Source organism: Colobus angolensis, unplaced genomic scaffold (assembly GCF_000951035.1).
Source record: "Colobus angolensis palliatus isolate OR3802 unplaced genomic scaffold, Cang.pa_1.0 Scaffold771, whole genome shotgun sequence".
NCBI lineage: Eukaryota > Metazoa > Chordata > Mammalia > Primates > Cercopithecidae > Colobus > Colobus angolensis.
This window is the reverse complement of record NW_012121499.1, coordinates 83,838-105,071: the sequence shown is the minus strand read 5'-3', so window position 1 is coordinate 105,071 and position 21,234 is coordinate 83,838. Positions and strand designations below refer to the sequence as shown.

At 44.2% G+C, this 21,234-nt stretch overlaps 1 protein-coding gene and 1 pseudogene across 1 annotated transcript in view; both read left to right on the top strand.

Annotated features, from left to right (window-relative positions):
* The first annotated feature begins 1,519 nt into the window (after positions 1-1,519).
* LOC105502144 lies at positions 1,520-2,702 on the top strand (annotated as a pseudogene).
* Positions 2,703-18,336: 15,634 nt separating this feature from the next.
* Positions 18,337-21,234, top strand: part of LOC105502141 — a 13,275-nt gene continuing 10,377 nt past the window's right edge. Inside the window, exon 1 of the mRNA XM_011928516.1 lies at positions 18,337-18,707. Coding sequence (XP_011783906.1) covers positions 18,382-18,707 — 326 coding nt within the window. The 5' untranslated portion in view covers positions 18,337-18,381. The remainder of the gene's footprint in view (positions 18,708-21,234) is intronic.

Genomic DNA, 21,234 nt, shown 5'->3' with positions numbered 1-21,234 from the left:
AGCACCTTTATCAAAATAACCTAAAACTATAAACAACATGTCCAACAAGAGGGCGATAAATAATCTGTGGTGTATTTATTCAAAGAAGACTAGTTAGCAATGGACGAGTTTGTTTATATATGAAACAGAGTGGATGAATCTCAAAGTCAAGATACTGAGTAGAAAAAGCCAGACACAAAATTATCTGTACTATTTGATTTCATTCATGTGAAACTTCAGAAAAGGCAAAGCTATTTCAGGGCAAGAGGAATTTGAACAGTGTTTGCCATTAAGATGAGAAGGCTGACTTGAAAGGGGCCTGAAGAAACTTTCTGGATTTAAATGTTGGTAAAAGCTCATTAAAATCCCTGCATTTTCCTGTGTACATTATATGTTGATTTTAAAAATAATGTTACACAAAGATAAAGCATAAGTTGCCTAACACATTACTTCTCAGAAACCCAACAGTGCTTTTTGTAATATTTTTCTTTTTCTTTTTCTTTTTTTGAGATGGAGTTTCACTCTTTTTGCCTGCCCAGACTAGAGTGCAGTGGCCTGATCTCGGCTCACTGCAACCTCCACCTCCCAGGTTCAAGCAATTCTCCTGCCTTAACCTCTCAGGTAGCTGGGATTACAGGCATGTGCCACTATGCCCGGCTAATTCTGTATTTTTAGTAGAGATGGGGTTGGTGAAACCCCAGGCTGGTCTTGAACTCCTGACCTCAGGTGATCTGCCCACCTCAGCCTCCCAAAGTGCTGGATTACAGGCGTGAGCCACTGCACCCAGCCTAAGTCTGTTTCTTTTCTTCCCTTTTCTTCCTTTTTTGAGACAGGGTCTTGCTCTGTCACCCAGGCTACAGTGCAATGGCATGATCATGGCTTACACTGCAGCCTCAACCTCCCAGGCTCAAGCAATCCTCCCAACTTAGCCTCCCAAGTAGCTGGGACTACAGGTGCACACCACCATGCCTGGCTAATTTTTGTATTTTCTATAGAGATGAGGGTCTCACTACATTGCCCAGGCTGGTCTCAAACTCCTGGTCTCAAGCAGTCCTCCCACCTCAGCCTCCCAAAATGCTGGGATGACAGGTTTGAACCACTGCACCTGGCCTGTTTGCCTTTTGAGGAATGGCCACACTGTTTTTCAGAGCAGCCACAACCCCCACCAGCAATGTATGTGTTCCAGTTTCACCACCTTGCCAAAACTTATATTCTGTTTTTGGTTTTTCAGTAGCCATCCTGGTAAGTATAAAGTGGTAACTTTGCATCTTATTTCCCGTTTGTATATTTTCTTTGGAAAAATGTCTATTCAAGTCCTTCATCCATTTTAGTTATTTTTCCTTTTTGCTGTTGAGTTGTAGGAGTTATTTATGTATTTTGGATATCATACCTTTATCACATATACAATTTGAAAATATTTTCACCCATTCTGTAAGTTGTCTTTTCACTTTTTTGATATTCTTGATATTGTCCTTCTATATGCCACTGCCACACAGTTTTGATTACTGTAGCTTTGTAGAAAGCTTTGAAACTGGGGAGTGCTGCCGACGCCCCGGTGGAGAAGCTGAGGTCAACATCAGATTTGAAATATTTAAAGTGGATACAAAACTATTTCAGCAATGCAGACAATTAAGTGTGTTGTTGTGGGCGATGGTGCTGTTAGTAAAACATGTCTCCTGGGCCGCGGTGGCTCAAGCCTGTAATCCCAGCACTTTGGGAGGCCGAGACGGGTGGATCACGAGGTCAGGAGATCGAGACCATCCTGAGCTACACGGTGAAACCCCGTCTCTACTAAAAAATACAAAAAAACTAGCGGGGCGAGATGGCGGGCGCCTGTAGTGCCAGCTACTCAGGAGGCTGAGGCAGGAGAATGGCGTAAACCCGGGAGGCAGAGCTTGCAGTGAGCCGAGATCGAGCCACTGCATTCCAGCCTGGGCGACAGAGCTAGACTCCGTCTCCAAAAAAAAAAAACATGTCTCCTGATATCGGAATATGTACCGACTGTTTTTGACAATTATGCAGTCAGTTATGATTGGTGGAGAACCATATACTCTTGGGCTTTTTGATACTGCAGGGCAAGAGGATTATGACAGATTACTACTACTGAGTTATCCACAGACAGATGTATTTCTAGTCTGTTTTTCAGTGGTCTCTCCACCTTCATTTGAAAATGTGAAAGAAAAGTGGGTGCCTGAGATAACTCACCACTGTCCAAAGCCTCCTTTCTTGCTTGCTGGGACCCAAACTAATCTCAGAGATGACCCCTCTATTATTGAGAACCTTTCCAAGAACAAACAGAAGCCTATCACTCCAGAGACTGCTGAAAAACTGGCCCATGACCTGAAGGCTGTAAGGTATGTGGAGTGTTCCGCACTCACACAGAAAGGCCTAAAGAATGTATTTGACGAAGCAATATTGGCTGCCCTGGAGCCTCCAGAATTGAAGAAGAGCTACAGATGTGTGCTGCTATGAACATCTCTCCAGAGCCCTTTCTGCCCAGCTGGTGTTGGCATCATACTAAAAGCAGTGTTTAAATCAAACTAAAGATTAAAAATTTAAAATTCATTTTTGGAATAATGACAAATGCCCTGCACCTACCCACATGCACTCACTCATGTGAGACAAGGCCCATAGGCATGGCCCTTCCCCCTCCCAGGACTAGTTAATTTTGAGTAATTGTGTATTGTCAGAAAAGTGATTAGTACTAGTTTTTGTTTTGTTTCAAAAAATTGTTTTGTTGTTGTTTAAAAGCAAGGCATGGGCCGAGCACAGTGGCTTACGCCTGTAATGCCAGCACTTTGGGAGGCTGAAGCGGGCAGATCATGAGGTCAGGAGGTCGAGACCATCCTGGCTAACACGGTGAAACCCCGTCTCTAGTAAAAATACAAAAAATTAGCTGGGCATGGTGGCACGTGCCTGTAGTCCCAGCTAATTGGGAGGCTGAGGTAGGAGACTCACTTGAACCCGGGAGGGGGAGGTTGTAGTGAGCTGAGGTTGCACCATTGCACTCCACCCTGGGTGACAGGGCAAGACTATTTCACAAAAAAAAGAAAAAAAAAAAAAGCAAGGCATGCTTGTGGATGACTTTGTAATAAACTAACTGCAATTGTTGAAGCTGCTCCCTGTTTCCACTCTGGAGAGTAATCTGGGACATCTTAGTGTTGTTGTTTTTTTTCTCCTCTTCTTTGTGGGGAGTGTGTGTGGGGTTTGTTTTTCAGTACTGTTTTTTTAATTCATTAACCAGTGGATAGCCCTTAAAGGGAGGAGGACAGAATGATTCCACATTCCACTTCCTAGATCTAGTTGAGAAACCATGCTCCTCATCTGGTGCTCTTAGGAAGGAGTATAGTAAATGCCTCATTTAGTAACATGCTCCTTCTTGAAAGTTGCCTTTTCTCTCCACCCTCGAGTAGGTTCAGTATTTGATGAAACTCATGAAAGTGGGTGGAGCCTGTCTTGCCCCTTCTCTTTTCTAGGATGCACTGTAGGTGACTGTGACTTTCAAGGACATTTGTTTGCCATTTGCTGATTTTTGGGGGAAGTTAATTTCTAACCTCTTTCACTGGTAAATGAAGAAAAGTACTGCACCTTTGAAATACACCAAATGAATCAAATGAATTGAGTTTGTAATGAAAAATTTTTTTCCCTGTCAGTCATTGTCTTATATGTTTAGCATAGATTTGCAACTCAGTAGTATATGGTGTTCCTAGAATGCAGCTGAAGAACTGGTATGTAGAGGAAATATGAGGGGTGGGTGGTGCTATAAGACAGACATCTGTGGAATGATTCACATCCTCTCAAGTTAGGAGGATGGAGGTCTGCTTCATTAAGAAGTTGGAGGTAGGGTGGGGATGTGGAGAACACTTAACAACACGGGGACCAGTCAGGGGAATCCCCTTATTTCTGTTTTGCATATGAGGAACGCTAAAGCAGCCAGGTAAGGCTCTCTAGTTTAATAAAAATCATGGAGACTTTTTTTTTTTTTTTTGATACGGAGTCTCGCACTATCACCCAGGCTGGAGTGCAGTGGCCTGATCTCGGTTCACTGCAAGCTCCACCTCCTGGGTTCACACTATTCTCCTGCCTCAGCTTTCTGAGTAGCTGGGACTACAGGCGCCCGCCACCACACCCGGCTAATTTTTTGTATTTTTAGTAGAGAAGCGGTTTCACTGTGTTAACCAGGATGGTCTCGATCTCCTGACCTCGTGATCTGCCCACCTTGGCCTCCCAAAGTGCTGGGATTACAGGCGTGAGCCACCAAGCCCGGCCTTTTTTTTTTTTTTCTTCTTTTTTTTTGAGATGGAGTTTCGCTCTTGTTGCCCAGGCTGGAGTGCAATGGCTCTCAGCTCACTGCAACCTCTGCCTCCTGGGTTCAAGCAATTCTCCTGTCTTATTCTCCTGAGTAGCTGGGATTACAGGTATGTGCCACCACGCCCGGTTAATTTTGTATTTTTAGTAGAGATGGGGTTTCTCCATGTTGGTCAGGATGGTCTCAAACTCCTGACCTCAGGTGATCCACCCGCATCGGCCTCCCAAAGTGCTGGGATTACAGGTGTCAGCCACCATGCCCAGCCAGAAAGAGTCTTATGAAGACTCTCCGTAAGTGTTAGTAGGGATTTTATTAGTTTGTTTTGGTTGCAGTTTCTAATTTTTAAAAACATTGAAGTAATCTTTTCCACCTTCCCAATCCTAATTCTTATAGATTCATTACTGTTGAACTAATGCTTTCTCGTGTCTCAATTCTTTGTATATACATTGTTTTCAGATGTATTAAACAAAAACTCTTTAAAAAAGAAAAAAAAAGCAAGCTTTGGAATTGGGAAGTGTGATTCCTCTGACTTTGTAATTCTTTACAAGCTTTTAGCTATTTGGAGCCCTTTATAATTATTCCATATGGATGTAGGCATTGTCTTACTTATTTCTCATAAAAGGCTGTTGGGATATTGACTGGAATTATGTTGAATCTACAGATCACTTTGAGTAATCTTGACATGTTAACAATACTGAGTCTTCCTACCTATGACCAGATGTCTTTCTGTTTAGCTCTTCTTTAATTTGTTTTAGCCACACTGTGTTCTTTTTAGTGTATAAGCCATTCACCTCAAATTTATCCTATGTATTTTATTTTATTTTGTTTTTTATTTTTATTTTTTGTGATGGAGTCTCACTCTGTCTCCCAGGCTGGAGTGCAGTGGCACGATCTTAGCTCACTGCAACCTCTGCCTTCCAGGTCCAGGCGATTCTCCTGCCTCACCCTCTCAAGTAGCTGGGGCTACAAGCGCGCGCCACCATCCCCGGCTAATTTTTGAATTCTTAGTGGAGATGGGGTTTCACTATGTTGGCCAGGCTGGTCTTGAACTCCTGACCTCAGGTGATCCGCCTGCCTCGGCCTCGCAAAGTGCTGGGATTACAGGGGTGAGCCACCGCTCCCGGCCTGTATTTTACTTTTTAGATGTTATTGCAAATGGAATTACTTTCTTAACTTTTTTGTTTATTTATTTCAATTGTATGGAAACATAATGGATTTTTGTGCATATGTTAATTTTGCATCCTGCAACTTTGCTGAATTCATTTATTAGCTCTAGTAGCATTTTCATGGATTCTTTTGGATTTGCTATATATTTGGGATATGTATTCTCATCTGCAAATAAATATAGTTTGACTACTTCCTCTCCAATTTTGATACTTTTCATTTTTTTAATTGTCTAATTGTTCTTGTTGAAACTTCTAGTAGAATATTGAATAGCAGTAGTAAAACAGGGCATTAAAAACCTTCCAACAAAGTCAAGTCCATGAAAAAATGGCTTCACTGGTGAATTCTACCAAACATTTCAAAAAGATTAACAGCAATCCTTCTCACACTCTTCCAAAAGGGAAAGAGGAAAAAACAATTCCTAACTCATTCTGTGAGGTCAGTATTATCCAAATATTAAAGCCAAATAAGAACATCATAACAGGCTGGGCATGGTGGCTCACACCTGTAATCCCAGCACTTTGAGAGGCTGAGGTGGGAGGATTGCTCGAGCCCGGGAGTTTGACCAGTCTGGGCAACACAGTGAGACTGCATCTCTACAAAAAATAAAAAATTAGCTCGGTGTGGTGATATATGCCTGTAGACCCAGCTACTCAGGAGGCTGAGATGGGAAAATAGCTTGAGCCCAGGAGGTTGAAGCTTCAGTTAGCCATGATCATGCCACTGCACTCCAGCCTGGGTGACAGAGCAAGACCCTGTCCTCTGCTACCAAAAAAATAGTGCTTTGTTTTTAATTGTTTTAATGTTTTAATTGCATATGTTTGCAAATTTTTCCGTTTTCTTATGCTTATTGATATCTGGCATCACTCCATTGTGATCATAAAAGATACTTTATATAATTCAATATTTTAAAAATGTATTGTGTGTTTTATGACCCAACATATGGTCTATTTTGAAGAATGTCACCCTTTCCCCCAAATGTTTATTTTTGTTTCTTTTTTTGTTTGTTTTTGAGAGACTAAGTCTCACTCTGTCGCCCAGGCTGAAGTGCAGTGGTGCAGTCTCAGCTCACTGCAACCTCTGCCTCCTGGGTTCAAGTGATTCTCCTCCCAAGTAGCTTGGATTACAGGCGCATGCTGTCACACTAATTTTTGTGTATGTTTTAGTAAAGACAGGGTTTCTCCATGTTGGCCAGGCTGGTCTCGAACTCCTGACCTTGTGATCCACCCGCCTCGGCCTCCCAAAGTGCTGGGATTACAGACGTGAGCCACTGCGTCCAACCTTTTATGTTTTTGAGACAGTCTCACTCTGTTGCCCAGGCTGGAGTGCAATGGCTCAATCTTGGCTCACTGCAACCTCCCCCTCCCAGGTTCAAGCAATTCTCCTGCCTCAGCCTCCTGAGTAACTGGGACTACAGGCGCATATCACCACACCTGGCTAATTTTTGTATTTTTGTAGAGATAAGGGTTTCACTATATGTTGATCAGGCTGGTCTTGAACTCATGACCTCAGGTGATCTGCTCACCTCAGCCTCCCAAAGTGTTGGGATTACAGGTGTAAGCCACTGACCCCAGCTTCAATATCTATTTGGCAGTGGCCAGGCCGGAACTTGTCACTCCCAAGCCCAAGAATGCTCACTGACTCTTCCCTGTGCACAGAAGCAAACCCTGGCTCTTGGATATGGTGCTCTGGGCCTGACACCTCAGCTCTCTTGTGATGCCCCTGCTCCCTGTGAGTCACCCTCCCAGGATCACCTGCCATGCTCTTTGGTCATTTGCAAGGTCCTATATGATAAGTTTACCTCTCCCTCTATCTCCCAAACAGAACACTTACCTTTGCTTGTTGAAATCCCAGCCAAATAGAGCACAGGCATAGATTGGAGGTCCTTCTTTCCAGGAAAACTTTCCTAACTCCTGTTAATTCATATTTAGTCTTCTTTCTTTTTTTCTCTTTTTTTGGAGACAGGGTCTCACTCTGACACCTGGGCTGGAATGCAATGACGCGATCTCGGCTCACTGCACTCTCCGCCTCCCAGGTTCAAGTGATTCTCCCGCCTCAGCCTCCCAAGTAGCTGGGATTACAGGCACGTGCTGCCATGCCCTACTTTTGTATTTTTAGTAGAGTTGGGGTTTCGCCACATTGGCCAGGCTGGTCTCAACTCCTGACCTCAGGTGATACACCCACCTCGCCCTTCGAAAGTGCTGGGATTACAGGTGTGAGCCATCGCACCTGGCCCCGTCTTCCTTCTTCCTGCTGCAATGACACTTGATTTATGCTGATGCACCACCCTCAAGGCTCACAGAGCTGCACCTGGGTGTGTGTATGCTGCACAATGTGGAAAGGCAGGGGCCCACGAGAGAATGGTCACCCTTTACACACCCCATACACATTGACACATAAATGCAAACAGCACACCACTGATGATGCACATTCCCCCAATGCACCACACAACCATACACCTCACACACACATACTCACATGCTTAGTTCACATGCTCCTCTCCACACAGACCATACACACCATCAGTCACACATCCACCCTGCCACACACACAAACACATGCATGTGCGCATGCACACACTCACCACAGAGGACACTTACGATACAGCTACTCACACCACGTGCACATGCAAACAGACAAATCACACATCACTGTGGGCATGGGTTGCCTCAATACACTACACAATCACACTCACTATCCCCCAAATACAGACAGACACACACACACAGAGAGAGCACATGTTTGTCACACACAGACCACTAGTGACACACACAAACATACCCACTCTGCTGAGAGCGGATGTCCCAACACACTCACACACATGCGTACAGAGTGGGCTCTGGGTACTTCCTCAGCCTTGGCCTTCCAAACCCACAAAGGTTGTCTTTGCATCCTACGTCCTCCAACCCAGGTTCTGTCCTCAGGGACAGAGGACAAAGGGCATGGCTCCTCAGGCCACTTTAGCCCGTCTCACTTCCAAACCCCAAATTCTGGCCTAAGCCATGTCCCACTAAGCTCAGGCAACTGGATTGGACTGCACTCACAAAGTCAGTCTAGGAGCTAAATTTCCAGATGGCAGTCTGTTTTGCTGAGTAAGATATTCGTGGTTGCCAAAACTAAAACTTTTCCTCACAATAGGTAGTGATGCCCTCCTTCTCTGCCCTTCTTCTCCACCCTCCTCCTTAGCAATGAGCAGCAGCTCATCAAAAGCCACCGGGCATGGTGGCTTACACCTGTAATCCCAGCACTTTAAGAGCCCAAGGCAGGAGGATCACTTGAGGCTAGGAGTTTGAGCCCAGCCTGGGCAACATAGCAAGACTCCATCTCTACAAAAAATTTAAAAATTAACCAGGCATGGTGCATGCCTCTAGCTACTCAGGAGGCTGAAGAGGGAAGATTGTTTGAGCCAAGGAAGTCAAGGCGGCAGTGAGCTATGATGACACCACTGCACTTCAGCCCGGGCGACAGAAGGAGATCCTGTCTCAAAAAAAAAAATAAAAAACAAAAAACAGTCATTTTTTTGTGGGAGACTGAACAGTTTCCGGTCACACACCACATGAGTCCTAAGATGATGTACGAGGGGAGCCAAGAATCTCCTTTCAACATATCCCACAATGAGTCTCCCCCTCCATGTCATTTATCCTGGTGGATTCTCTGGCAAGGAATAAGAACAATGAACTTCAAGTTACTTGAGTGAGCAAAATCCCATGGAAGTTGAAATATAATTCACTTTGTCTTTCATTAAAAAGTATCATGTCAATTTGTGTGTGTGTGTGTGTGTGTGTGTGTGTGTGACTTTTTTGAAGCTGAAGTTTTCTCTCGTTGCCCAGGCTAGAGTGCAGTAGTGCAGTCTCGGCTCACTGCAACATCTGCCTCCGAGGTTCAAGCAACTCTTGTGCCTCAGCCTCCCGAGTAGCTGGGATTACAGGCACCTGCCACCACACCAAGGTAATTTTTGTATTTTTAGTAGGGATGAGGTTTCACCATGTTGGCCAGGCTGGTCTAGAACTCCTGACCTCAGGTGATCTGCCCACCTTGGCCTCCCAAAGTGCTAGGATTACAGGCATGAGCAACCATGCCCAGGTGTATCATGTCAATTTTGCAGGAAGCCTGAAGAAAATTGATTCAGAAAAGGGGCACAAGGACAGATATAAACAGGTAGTTGACATACTCTAGACTAGCTCTGTCCAGTAGAAACATAAGGTGAACCACGCACGTAATTTAAAATTTTCTGATAGCCACATAAAAAAGTGAAAATCAGCAGGTGGAATTTATTTTGAAAATTGCGGGGCTAAAGCAACTCCATCTTGGAAACCAATCCGCCATTGGTTTCTGATTATCCCCTGTTCCAGAAAGACCTCTAAGTTTCCAGTTTATCTGTTATTCCTTGTGTAAGAGCAGGTGCTTTCTGTAAGTCCTGCTGTTGGGTCAAACAACCCTGATGCTATCACACTTTAATTTTCCAGCCCATCCCTCTGAATCACCCTTTCCCTATGGTATACAAAGCCCTGGGTCAAGAGGGTGATGATGCTGGGATCCACCATCTTGTCTCACCACTGCCCAAAACACAGACATGGCTCTGTTCATAAGTCCCTATTAAATGTTTCTTTCTAAGAAATTGGATTTGTCTGCTTTCCTTCCTGCCTTCCTTTCTTCCTTCCTTCCCCTTCTCTCCCTTTTTTCTTGTTCTCTCTCTTTCTTTTTCCTGACAGGGTCTCACAGTATCTCCCAGGCTGAGTGCATGGTGCAGTGCATTGCAGCCTCAACCTCCCAAGTTCAAGCGATCCTCCTACCTCAGCCTGCCAAGTAGCTGAGACTACAGGCATGCCCCACCAAGCCTGGCTAATTTTTAAAATTTTTTGTAGAGATGGGATCTTGCTATGTTTCCCAGGCTCATCTCAAACTCCTGTGCTCAAGCGATTCACCCTCCTCGGCCTCCCAAAGTGCTGTCATTATGAGCATGAACCACCACGCCCAGCCAAAATGACTGTTTTGAAAATAGTTTCATGGTTGGGCCCAGGGACACAGTTTAATTATAAGGATCTTCCAGGTGATTCTATTAATACTTTGACTTCTCCAGTTTGAAGTGAGCCTCAGAGGGTTACTTTGTTTAACCATCCTTTGGAGGTTCTAACCCTTCACGGAAGACCTTTTGGAACATCATCACAGATGGAGACGGGAAACTTCTGGACATTTTTGACTGCTGAGTGTGAACTTGAAAAGAATAGAAATCTTAGAAATTCTCAAATGTTTCTAAAATCATTTTTTGCAAAGATCACATTTAGGAGACCCTTTCTTTCACCAAGGACAGCTGAGTCCCTGGCTGGTCCTTTTCAAAAAGGAACTCTCTTGAAATGTGTTCCTCAAAATGTTCTAGCTGCCACTTTATTTAATGTCCTTCTGTTCTTCCACACTGTGATTTCCTGTGCTCCTGTCTTAACTAACTCAATATGTTACTGCAGTAGCGCAGTCTCGGCTCACTGCAACCTCCGCCTCCTGGGTTCAAGCGATTCTCCTGCCTCAACCTCCAGAGTAGCTGGGACTACAAGCACCCGCCACCACGCCCAGCTAATTTTTGTATTTTTAATAGAGACATGGTTTCACCATGTTGACCAGGCTGGTCTCGAATTCCTGACCTCAGGTGATCCACCCACCTTGGCCTCCAAAAGTGCTGGGATTCCCGGTATGAGCCACCACATCTGGCAGCAACTCAATCTTTTAAGATTCTCACCATGGCAGCTTCTGTATGCCAGTTAATGATGCCAAATTGTAACTATTTGCTAATGAGTTATTCGTTCTTGTTTGGGGTTTTTGTTTTTAAAATATTTGGGACACTATATCCTGGACCTTTGTAAGTGCACTTTAAAAAATTCATTTCTGGCCGGGCGCGGTGGCTCATGCCTGTAATCCCAGCACTTTGGGAGGCCGAGTGGGTGGATCACGAGGTCAGGAGTTGGAGACAGAGATGGTGAAACCCCGTCTCTACTAAAAATACAAAAATCAGCCAGGCGCGGTGGCAGGCGCCTGTAATCCCAGTTACTCCAGAGGCTTAGGCAGGAGAATCGCTTGAACCTGGGAGGCGGAGGTTGCAGTGAGCCGAAATCACACTACTGCACTCTAGCCTGGGCCACAGGAGCAAGACTCCGTCTCAAAAATGAAAAAAATTCATTACTTTCACAATCACTCACCAAGACTGATTATACTATTTCCAGTTCTGCAGAGGACATCAATAACAAGGCACAGCCCATGCCTCGAACTTTAAAGGAAGGGAAGAGACTCTAGGATTTCAGATTGCAAAGCAAGTTTTAACTCAATTTTACAGCTCCCTACCGCCATCCTGTGGGCACATTTATAATCTTCATAGGTGCTCCATTTATTTTGGCTCCTACCCTGGCATGAGACGTCTGAATTAAAAGGCTAATATCCAGAATCTACAAGGAACTCAAACAAATTAGCAAGAATAACACAAACAATCCCATCAAAAATGGGCTAACGACATGAATAGTCTATTCGCAAAAGAAGATATGCAAATGGCCAATAAACGTGTGAAAAAATGCTCAACATCACTAATGATCAGGGAAATGCAAATCAAAACCACAATGTGATACCACCTAACTCCTGCAACAATGGTCATAATAAAAAAAGAAAATAGATGTTGGCATGGATGCGGTGGGCAGGGAACACTTCTACACTGCTGGTGGGAATGTAAACTAGTACAGCTGCTGTGGGAAACGGTGCACAGATTGCTTAAAGAACTAAAAGCAGAACTACCATTTGATCCAGCAATCCCACTACTGGATATCTACCCAGAGGAAATATCTGGGCTGTTTCCATAGTTTTGCAATTGCGAATTGTGCTGCTATAAACATGTGTGTGCAAGTATCTTTTTTGTATAATGTTTATAGCAGCACAATTCGCAATTGCAAAACTATGGAAACAGCCCAAATATCCATCAATCAATGAGTGGATAAAGAAATTGTGGCGGCTGGGCATGGTAGCTCATGCCTGTAATCCTAGTACTTTGAGGCGGGCAGATCATCTGAGGTCGGGAATTCGAAACCAGCCTGGCCAACATGGCAAAAAACCATCTCTACTAAAAATACAAAAATTAGCTGGGTGTGGTGGTGTGTGCCTGTAATCACAGCTACTTGAGAGGCTGAGGCAGGAGAATGTCTTGAACCCAGAGGGCAGAGGTTACAGAGAGCAGAGATTGCACCACTGCACTCCAGCCTGTGTGACAGAGCAAGACTCCGTTTCAAAAAAAAAAAAAAAAGGAATTGTGGTATGTAAATACCATTGAATACTATTTGAATACTATTCAGCCATACAAAGGAATGAAATAATGGCATTCACAGCAACCTGGATGGAATTGGAGACTATCACTCTAAGTGAAGTAACTCAGGAATGTAAAAACTAAACATCGTATATTCTCACTCATAAATGGGAGCTAAGCTATGAGGATGCAAAGGCATAAGAATGATACAGTGGACTTTTGGACTCAAGGGAAAGGGTGAAAGGGGGGTGAAGGATAAAAGACTACAAATTGGGTACAGTGTATACTGCTCGGGTGATGGGTGCACCAAAATCTCACTAAAGAACTTACTCATGTAACCAAACACCACCTGTTCCCCAAAATCCTATGGAAATAAAAAATAAAATAAAATAAAATAAAAACTCAATTTACCAAGGCAAAAAAAGGCTGAGTCTCCACCTCGTTATTTTTTAAAATCAGGAGTCACCCTGGTGTTTTAAAAAAAAAAAAGACCAAAGGCCGGGCACGGTGGCTCAAGCCTGTCATCCCAGCACTTTGGGAGGCCGAGACGGGCAGATCAGGAGATCGAGACCATCCTGGCTAACATGGTGAAACCCCATCTCTACAAAAAAAAAAAAAAAATTTCAGCCGGGCATGGTGGTGGGTACCTGTAGTCCCAACTACTCAGGAGGCTGAGGCAGGAGAGTGGCGTGAACCCAGGAGGCGGAGCTTGCAGTAAGCCGAGATCGCGCCACTGCACTCCAGCCTGGGCGACAGAGCGAGACTCTGTCTCAAAAAAAAAAATTAGCCGGGTGTGGTGGTGAGTGCCTGTAATCCCAGCAACTTGGGAAGCTGAGGCAGGAGAATTGCTTGAACTCACGAGGTGGAGGTTGCAGTTAGCTGAGATCATGCCATTGCACTCCAGTCTGAGCAAGAGAACGAGTCTCCAAAAAAAAAATACAATCTTTAAGGCCCTATTTCCAAATAAAGTCACATTGGGGGTTAGGACTTCAACATATTAATTTGGGGGAATATATTACATGGAATTAATTATATGGAATATAATTTAGTCCATAACAGTTACAATATCAAAATAAGTTGAAAATTCTAATCTTCTGTAAGATTAAAACTGCCTCAAATCATTATTACAAGAAAAAAATGTATCCCTTAAGGGAATTCTGTATAAGATCTAAGAATTTTCCTGGTATCAGAGATACACAGGAGAATCAAATATTAAGGAGAGGCTGGATGTGGTGGCTTATGCCTGTAATCCCAGCTACTTGGGAGGCTGAGGCAGGAGAATCGCTTGAACCTGGGAGGTGGAGGTTGCAGTGAGCAGAAATCTGTACTCTAGCCTGGGCGGCAGAGCGAGACTCCATCTCAAAAAAAAAAAAAAAAAAAAAAAAAGACCAAGGCTAGCTCAGTGAGATGCAGCAGAAGTAAGAGAGATTAAGAGCACAGGAAGGACTTGACCGGCTATGGCTGGAGAGGGAGGGGCTCACGTGGAAAACAGGCCCAGGAATGTGGGCAGCCTCTAGAGAAATATGGTTTGGATCTGTGTCCCTGCAAAAATCTCATGTCGAATTGTAACCCCAAGTGTTGGAGATGGGTTTGGTGGGAGGTGATCGGATCATAGGGGTGGTTTCTAATGATTTAGCACCATGTATCTAGTACCATCTTGTGATAGAGTTCTCCTGAGACCGCTTGTTTAAAAGTGTGTCCCAGCAAAAGCTGTGGGGGCCTTGCTTGTCCCCCAACCATGCTTAGCAAAAAAAAAAAAAAAAAAAAAAGCATCTTACATGCTCCTGCCATGTAAGATGTGCTTGCTTCCCCTTCACCTTCTACCACAATTGTAAGTTTCCTGAGGCCTTCCCAGCCTTGCTTCCTGTATGGCCTGTGCAATTATGAACCACGAGGCTCTTTTCTTCATAAATTACCTAGTCTCGGGTAGTTCTTTTTTTTTTTCTTTTTAATAGAGATGGGGTTTCACCATGTTGGTCAGGCTGGTCTCGAACTCCTGACCTCAAGTGATCCATCTGCCTCGGCCTCCCAAAGTTCTAGGATTACAGGCATGAGCCACCACGCCCAGCCTAAGGTAGTTGTTTATAGCAGTATGAGAACAAACTAATACAAGGAGCAAAGATCAGTTATTGGTGGCAGGCAGCAAGGAAAGACTTTAGTCCTACTATGGCAAGGAACTCAATTCTGTCAACAATCCGAATAAGACTGGAAGTAGTTTCATGCCCAGGGCCTCCAGCATGGAACACTGCCCTGCTGACATTGAATTTGGTCCTTGCAAGACTCAAAACAAAAGACTCAACTGAATGACACCATACCTGAAATTTTGACTTACAGAACTACTGGAGTGTTAATTGTAACCTGCAAGGAACCTGCCAAACCATCCACTCACTTTAGATCCCACCCACAAGCTGAATGTAGGCCAGAGAGTATCACGATAATTTTGTGAGGGAGCAACAATCAGAAAACTTGAAGTGGAATACAGTCGTCCTTCTGTATCCATGGAGGATTGTTTCCAGGACATCCTTGGATACCAAAATCCTGATATAAAATGGCATCATATTTGCATATAACCTATGCACATCCTCCTATACACCTTAAATCTTCTCTAGATTATTCATAATACCTAACACAATGTAAAAGCTATATAATATATAGCATGTATCCAGTTGGTATACTGCATTGTTTAGGGAATAATCAAGAGAAAAAAAAGTCTGTAAATGTTCAGTATATATACAACCACCCATTTTTTTTCCAAATATTTTTGCTCTATGGTTGGTTGAATCCACAGATGCAGAACTCACAAGTACACAGGGCAGACTGGATTTCTTACACCTGAATTTCCTACAAAGATTAAAACTGAAAACAAGGATCCAACTAAAGTACATTTGTTTGGCTCTTAATGAGTCAACATATGCCACCAATACTGTTCAATTTTTGTTCGTTTATTTAGGAGTCAGTTCAAATTTCAAAGTAACTGAAGAATTTGCTTTTATAAATAGTTTGTGTATAATAGAACAACTTCAGGAAGGAATATTTTTATTTTTTAATTATTTATTTTTTTTTTGAGGCAAAGTCTCGCTTTGTCACCCAGACTAGAGTCCTGCCTCAGTCCCCCAGGTAGCTGGGACTACAGGCTCACACCACCACGCCTGGCTAATTTTTGTATTTTTTTTGTAGAGATGGGGTTTTGCCATGTTGGCCAGGCTGGTCTTGAACTCCTGAGCTCAAGCAATTTGCCCACCTTAGCCTCCCAAAGTGCTAGGATTACAGGTGTGGGCCACCACACCTGGTCAGGCAAGAATATTTTTAAAGAAGTTAAGAAAACCCTAATGTAGTATTAGGTTGGTACAAAAGTAATTGTGGTTTTTGCCATTACTTTTAATGCCAAAAACTACAATTGCTTTTATATCAACCTTATATAACCTTATCTTAGTCAGTTTGCAGAAAACAGACCAAGTAATTTATACAGGAAAGAAGTTCATTTTGGCTCATGGTTGTGGAAACTGGGAAGTCCAAGAGCATGGTGACAGCTTCTGGTGAGGGCTTTTATACTGTATCATAACTTGGCAAAAATGTGAAGGGAAAGTGAGCATGCATGCAGAAGAGACTGCAAGAATAAGCTAAGCTCACTTTTATAACAACCTGCTCTCATAAGAACTACTTCACTCCTAAGAAAACTAACTCCCTCCATAACACCATTAATCCATTAATGAGTGCTTAACCCAGGACCCAATCACCTGTTAAAGGCCCCACCTCCCAACACTGCAGCATTGGGAATTAAGTTTCCAACATGTGAACTTTGGGGGGAACACATTCAAACCACAGCACAACTCAAGTGGAATTTGCTAAGCAGGTACTTTGTGGAAAATATTTGGATCTGCCATAGGCTATTGAACCAGTAATGCCAACAGAGAGCTCCATTTGCTCTTGTTAACTTAGCCATTGTCAGTTTCATGAATTATTGTCAGAAATAGAAGCTAAATATCCTGACTTTCATACCACACAGCAGTTTGATGCTTGACAGTGGTAAAGATTTATCAAGATGTTTGTTTTTAGCTCAGGGCTGAGATTAAATTTTTTTCTAAATGAAAAGAACCACCCCCAACCACTTGTAAAACACCAAATGGCTTCGGAAATTAGCTTTTGCTGCAGACTTGATAATATTACTTAATGAATTCAAACTAAAATTACAAGGCAAAACCTTGTAACTTATAACTTATACTACCATAAAGTCATTTCAATGACCACATTGAATCAAAAGTAATATCAAGCTGCTTTATATACTTTCAGTGCTGTCTAAAGTTAAAACAGGAAGCAAGATCACCACTCCTACTCAAAATTAGCAGTGGCTGTATTTTCCATGCTCAATCTGTAGTTCTGGTAGCATTTTTGGACCTCTATGCAAATGCAAAGCACATTTCTGTATTTCAATATCCCTGTAACTGTGTGGTTGAGGAGTTCCCACCTAACCTTCAATTGGAAATGATTAATCTGCCATATAATGACATGCTAAAGTGCAAATTTCAAGAGAAGAATATAACAGAACTCTATAAATGTCTTCAAAGCAATGAATATACTCAAGTTAAATCATATGTTCATGCATGATCAGTATTTGGCAGTATGTATCTATCTTAAAAACATTTTCAAAGATGAAATATGTAAAATCTCATTATAACTGGTATAAACAGATGTACACAATTTTGATGCTGAAGAACACTTACTCTGGGGCCTAGCACAGTGCTCACGACTGTAATCCCAGCACCTTGGGGGGCCTGAGGAGTAAGAATCCCTTGAGCCCAGGAGTTCTAGACCAGCCTGGACAACATAGTGAGATCCCCATCTTTACAAAAATGTTTTAAAAACTAGCGGGGCACAGTGGCTCAGGATTGCTGTAGTCCTCGCTACCGAGGAGGCTGAGGCGGGAGGATGCTTGAGCCCAGGAGTTCAAGGCTGCAGCGAGCCATGATGGCACTACTGCCCTCCAGCCTGGGCGACAGGACAGGGTCCTGTCTGAAAAACAAACCAAAACAAAACAAAACTCACTAACTCTCAATTCCAATTAAGCAAAATGTTAAGCCTAAAAAAAGAAAAATTCCATTCTTTGCATCAGTAGCATTACTATATAATGATATAATGATATCATTATCTTTTTTTTTGAGATGGAGTCTTATTCTGTTGCCCAGGCTGGAGTGCAATGATGTGATCTCCGCTCACTGCAACCTCCCCCTCCCAGGTTCAAGCGATTCTTCTGCCTCAGCCTCCCGAATAGCTGGGATTAGAGGCGCCCGTCACCACGCCCAGCTAATATTTGTATGCATATTAGAGACGGGGATTTCACCATGTTGGCCAGGCTGGTCTGGAACCTCAAGTGATCCACCAAACTCAGCCTCCTAAAGTGCTGGGATTACACGCGTGAACCACCGCGCCCGACCAATATCATCATCATTATATTTTGAGTTTTATCAGTATGAAATTGATGGGCAGGAGGAGTGGTTCCAAGACTGAGAGCAAGGTTTGTGTCGTCACCATGGAGACGGACAGTCCAACGCTTCTGATTGGCAGGGACCAAGGGACGGGTCCTCGGCCCGTCCCCCTCGACCCTCTCGGACCGGAAAATCCTGGGAAGGCTCGAGGGCGCAGGGTCGGCACAGCCAGGATGAAAAGCAGACCCGGGGAAGCTAGTGGGAGTCAGGCAGGACCCCGGGCGATGAGCGCGGCGATGAAGGAAGGAGGCTCCGGGCGCCGCCGGCGCATGCGTATTGGGGATCTGAGGCCAGTGCCTTGCGCCGCCATTGCGGGGAGGCTGTCGTCAGAGCTGGCCTGGCGCGCAGGCAGCTGGACCGGCCCCAGGAGCCCAGTCACCGGGCGTCATTGGCTCAGGCGGTGGGGCCCTCGGCACCTTCTCCCGCCCGGGTCCACCCTGGCGGCGGCGGCGGCGGCGTCAGGGGGCGGAGCCTGCCGGAGCGCCCTTTGTCTGCGGAGGTGAGTGCGCGCCGGGAGGAGGCGGAGGCGGGAGGTGGGAGGCGGCGGGTGGGGGAAGGGCGGCCGCTGTCCCCGTTTCTGTCACCCGCCCCGTATCCCTTTCGGATTTTTGGTCTTTTATAGAACGGTCTTACCCGTTCCAATATTATAAACACATTGTCCTCTACTATCTGCGAATGCCTCTGAGGCTGAAAAAAAATCTGCAATTTATTTTTGGGCAAGCGTCCATAGGTGTCATTTTGGGGGAAAGTTTTTCCTCATCTCAGGATTATGCAAACGTTCGCCTTTATTTTCTTCTAATACGTTTAAAGAATTGAAAAAATATTTTCTGTCTCTCCTTTTTATCTGTATTTCATTGAGTATGATATTTGTGGTAAGGGGTTAGTTAGGGATTTACCTTTTTCTCTCATTGCCTTGCCGTTATCCGTTGAGTCACTTTTCCACGGAATTGAGGTGACACTTTTATTACATTTTGCAGGCGTGTGTGTACTCAGATGTGTTTCTGTTTATTTATGTTTTTGTTTTGAGACAGGATCTCACTTTATCACCCAGGCTGCCGTGCAGTGACACGATCATGGCACACTGCAGCCTCAAACGCCTGGACTCAAGAGCTCCACCTGCCTCAGCCTCCCCAGTAGCTGGGACCACAGGTGCGTGCCACCACGCGCCGCTCTTTGTTGTTGTTAGCGACCAGGTCTCACCATGTTTCTCAGGCTGGTCTCGGACTCCTGAGCGCAAGTGATCCTCCCAGCTTGGCCTCTCAAAGTGCTGGGATTCCAGGCGTGAGCCACGGCGTTCGGTCAGATGTTTCTAGATTCTTTCACTGCCCTGACAGTTTCTGCACTGAATATATATCCATATATACATACATACATACATTTTTTCATTTAAAATGTTTAGGCCGGTTGCGGTGACTCACGCCTGTAATTGCAGCACTTTGGGAGGCAAAGGCAGGAGGATCACTTGAGCTCATGAGTTCGAGACCAGCCTGGGAAATATGTCAAGAGCCTGTTGCTACAAAAGGAACTAGAAACATTAACCGGACTTGGTGGTGTGTGCCTGTAGTCCCCAGTTACTCAGGAGGCTGAGGTGGGAAGATGTCTTTGGCCCAGGAGATGAAGGTTGCAGTGAGCCAGCCACTGCACTCCGGCCTGGGCGATGAACCAGACCTTGTCTCAAAAAATAGATGTTTTAAGCAAATCCCGCTTAATTATGTCCTTTAATATAATGATTTATTTTTTAGACGGAGTTTTGCTCCTGTTGCCCAGACTGGAGTGCAATGGTGTGATCTCCGCTCACCACAACCTCTGCCTCCTGGGTTCAAATGATTCTCCTGTCTCAGCTTCCCGATTAGCTGGAATTACAGGCACATGCCACCACACTTAGCTAATTTTTGTATTTTTAGTAGAGACGGAGTTTTATCATATTGGTCAGGCTGGTCTCAAACTCCTGACCTCAGGTGATCTGCCCACCTCAGCCTCCAAAGTGCTGGGATTACAGGCTTCAGCCACCGTGCCCGGCCTGATCTATTTCTTTTAACTTAAATTGTAAGGCATTTGAAAGATACAGAAAAGTAAAATAATAATAATAATAATAATAATTTTTTAAAAGGCAGGTTGTAGCACTTAGTAGGTTGTAGCAATTAGTAGGTTCTAAATAGATAGCTATTCAGTGATGAATGTTGGTTGAAAGTCACTCTGTTGCTGAAAACTTGCACGTGGCTCCCTGCTGCCATCAGGAAAATGTTTTAGTTCCTCAGTGATGCCCTCAAAGCCCTTTATGATCTTGATATTGCATCTGGCTTTGCCTTACACCCTTGCACTTTTTTTTACCCCAAAAAAGCAGTTTAATTTGAGTGCAGATTTGTATGTGAATTTCATTAGAAAAGAGGACTATATAAATCTGTATGAATTATAGTTCTTGTAATATGTTGGTGTCATTTTCATCTGATTGGAAATATCAGCTGTGAAGAGCATACTTTTAATTTTTACCTTAGAGTATGCATCTTGGGTGACTGACTGTTGTAGCCTGCTTAGTCTGCTCTACAATACTGCAGACTGAGTGCAAACACAGAAATGTGGTATCTCACAGTTCTAAAGGTGGTAAGTTCAAAATCAAAGTGTGTGCCCTGTTGGTTTCCAGTGAACCTCTCTTCTTGGCTTGCAGAAGGAACTGGCTTTTCTCTGTGTCCTCTTCTGCTGGCGTTTGCACTGTGTGCATGCACTCTTGGTGTCTCTTCGTCTTCTTATGAGGACACTATTGCTATTGGATTAAGACCCCACCTTTATGACCTTATTTAACTTTAATTACAGGCTCACGCCTGTAATCCCAGCACTTTGGGAGGCCAAGGCAGGTGGATCACCTGAGGTCAGGAGTTTGAGACCAACCTGGCCAACATGGTGAAACCCCATCTCTACTAAAACTACAAAAATTAGCAGGGGGTGCAGCACTTTGGGAGGCCGAGGCGGGCGGATCATAAGGTCAGGAGATGGAGACCATCCTGGCTAACATGGTGAAACCCCATCTC